The following is a 3,193-nucleotide window of genomic DNA, read 5'->3' on the forward strand; positions in this document are numbered from 1 at the left end:
TCTCGCCCTGCACATCGACCTCCTGACCACTGGCCCCTGGCTCGCCAATAGCATCACCCGCCTCGCGATCGCTAGCTTGACCCGATGCAGGCTCCGACACAACCTGCTCCCGAATCACAATCCCCGGACCTTGACCACCACTTGCCGCACTGGCTTGCGATCTCGCGACCTTCTTGGCCTGTATATCTCGCACCATCTTCTCCTGATAAATCCAGCCGGCAGCGATACCAACCCGAATCTAGTGCAAGGCCCCATCCGAGAAGGCTTTGTTCATCTTCTCTCGAAAATGATTTTTCCGGATATAGAGATCCACCGCCTTTTCCGCACCATCCAGTCTAGCCTTGGCGAGCTTATTCTTGTGCGTCTCGGCAGCAGCGCGCAAGCAGAGGTACTCTTCGGCGAAGTCACTTGATCGTGCCCGCTCCTCGGCTAGCTCCTTCCTCAGCCGCTCCATCTCTGCCTCCCTCTCTCCTGCCTCCAGCTCCACATCCCGTAATTGGTCCACCTCCCTCTGCAGATTCCCAACTTGCCCCTCCAGATCCACCACGCGGTCCGGATAGGGAGCCAAACTCTCCAAGGCAGCAGCACGAAGCTCCAACTCGACATCGCGTTCTCGGACCTGCCTTTCCAAATCTTGCAGACGCTCCTCGGCCTCGGCCACCCGGGCCCTAACTTGCTCTACCAACCTCAGGCCATCCTCCGCCCGCTGCAGCTTCCCAGTTAAATCCAGGTTCGCCTCCCTCAGCGGAGCGACAGTACCCTCAGCCTCTTGACGACGGGCCTCCTCTATGGCTAGCGCTTGCTCCAGCTCCATCCTCCTCGCGATCCCTTCATCAATGACTCGCCTAATATCCTCATGCTCCACCCGGCCATGGTCCACCGCATTCTGAAGCTCGCGCGCCCGATTTCTCTCGGCCTCCAGCTCCCCTTGTAGCCGCTCTATCTCTCGATCAAAATGAGCCACCAACTCGCCCGAGGCGTGGTAATTTAAGTTCACAGCCTGCATTATACCATTGTCAACATCTTTACACGAACGCAAAAAAAAATAAGTAAACCATAAAGACACGTACCCTCATCAATCTTTCCTGAGCCTCCTGATATCTAAGACGCGGATCCTCGGGATTCACGCGATTGCGGTCGCGATGACAGTTCCGCAGGTCAGCGACCATATGAAGGATGGCGCCATCGGTAAATCCAATCTCGCCCAGGGTACGAGCGAGACCCCTGAAAACCTCATCACATGAACCCCTGACAACCTCGAGCGCAACACATTATCCACCCGAGATCTCTTACTGCCACTAGTGTCGATGGCGACACCAACTGGGGGACTCTCGAGGCGAAGTTAAGTCGCCGTCCTCTTCCTTGACCTAACCCCATTCGTACAAGCACAGGTGTCCGATACTCGGACTCCATCCTACTCGCCATCCTGGGTTCCCATCTCGGCAACTTGGGCAACTTCGATTATACCTTCTCCAGACTCGGGCTGTACTTCGGGCACCTCGATTGTCAGCCCTGTCTCGCCAACGGCTTGGCTGGTCACCTCCGCCTCCCCACTATCCACAGTGATGACTTCCCGCGAGACAGGGTCACCCACCTCCTCACCAAAAACGGTCTCCAGCTGTTCTAGAACCGCATCCTGCACCAGGCGAGCACGAGCACTAGTATCGCTCTGACGCCGCTCCACCTCTTCCAGCAGCTCCTCCACGGAGATCTCTACCTCCACCGTGGGCTCCGAGGCCCGAACCCCATCACCAAGACCCTCCCCTCCCGCCGAAACCTGGGGGGACTGCCTCTCTGCTTCCCAAGTCTCGGGGGACTGACGCTCGCCGGCGCACACTTGGGGAAGCTCACCCTCCTCGCCTACCTGCATGGGCTGATCCTGACCACCCCGAGCCGGCTCCCGAGCAACGGGAACTTCATGCCCTTCGGTCCCAGCCTCCTCCTCGACCCGCTGATTGAGATACTCCAGGACGGCATCGGGGAACCTCAGATACATCTCATCGGGAAACGACATACTCACCCGATGATCTGTCACACGCACCTTATCAGGGAGGTCTACATCAATTCGCCTCACCGTCTGCGATTCTCGCAACAACCCTTGGATAATGATGTCAGGATCAATATCGGCATATGGAGCGTCGCTCTTGCTCGGAGCCTCGGTCGGCATATCGGCTACGCAACAAAAAAACAATGTCAGTAGGGATACCCCACAACATATACAACACACCAAGAAAAAGGAGAACCCCTCACCCGGAAACCTCCCCAACTCAAATCTCTCAAAGATCGGAAGCCTACACACACGATAGAACCCCCTGGGAAACGCACCCATCACCCTCGCCACACACTTCCGCTCCAGCTTGGTCAACTTCACCTCCTGCCTCACTAAGATGCACAAAAACGCTATTAGTATACACCAAAGGCAAGAAAACCCACCAAAAAGACAATCACGATACTCACAGATAGGTTGGAACCAGCTTGGAGCCCGGTGCACCATATCCGGATTCTGCCACTGACCACCTACTAGGCACGGCCGTCCCCGCCAACATGAATACATATTCGACGGCAAGTCCTCAATAACGGTGCGGCCGCGCGCCCTGAAATTCACGCACCCGCTATCGCCTCCTTTGGTCGAGTACAACATTTGGAACAAGGAATTGAACTCGCCGATACTTGGACACAACAGCTTGCTCAACTTCCATAGCAGTAATACACCCATTATTTGCCTCAACGCATTGGGCGATAGCTACCCTACCGCTATATTCAGACAAGACAGCAGATACTGTAATTCCTCGGGTAAAGGGAACGTCAACCCACACCTGAGTTGATACTCGTAAAAGCTTGCCCACCCCAACGGGGGGTGACTAAAGGTTTCACCTTCCCTCAGCGGACGCAACAGGACGTTCTCCGGAATCGCCCAAGTGGTCCTCAGTTTGGCGATCTGCTCCTCCGTCATACTCGGGCCCGGCTGATCAATGGGTGTCTCACTAAGGAGCAATCGCCCACGGGGCGTACGTAGGATCTCCAATATCTCAACTTCCTCCGCATCGGGAACATCGGGCACCACGGGTCACTCAACCCTAGCCGAGGCTCCACGAGAGGAACCCTCGCCACTCCCTCGGGACCTCCCCGCGATACTCCCGGGAGAGGCCCCACTACCACCTCCTCGGGAATCACTCTCGCCAGCCCCTCTGGG

General features: G+C 56.6%; 1 protein-coding gene across 1 annotated transcript; it reads right to left on the reverse strand.

Annotated features, from left to right (window-relative positions):
- Positions 1-238: 238 nt before the first annotated feature.
- On the reverse strand, positions 239-2,167 carry LOC133711513 (uncharacterized). Its single transcript, XM_062137622.1, has 2 exons — positions 1,468-2,167; positions 239-1,023 (listed from the first exon to the last, which is right to left on the reverse strand). The coding sequence occupies exons 1-2, from the start codon at positions 2,165-2,167 to the stop codon at positions 239-241; spliced, it is 1,485 nt and encodes a 494-aa protein (XP_061993606.1).
- Positions 2,168-3,193: the final 1,026 nt, after the last annotated feature.

Source organism: Rosa rugosa, chromosome 5 (assembly GCF_958449725.1).
Source record: "Rosa rugosa chromosome 5, drRosRugo1.1, whole genome shotgun sequence".
NCBI lineage: Eukaryota > Viridiplantae > Streptophyta > Magnoliopsida > Rosales > Rosaceae > Rosa > Rosa rugosa.

Excerpts from the sequence above, each read along its gene's own strand:
- LOC133711513 (XM_062137622.1), bottom strand. The coding sequence starts at position 2,167 with ATGCCGACCGAGGCTCCGAGCAAGAGCGACGCTCCATATGCCGATATT. Across the intron at positions 1,024-1,467 it reads ACAGCCCGAGTCTGGAGAAG|ATGTTGACAATGGTATAATG; the intron begins GTATAATCGAAG and ends GTTCGTGTAAAG.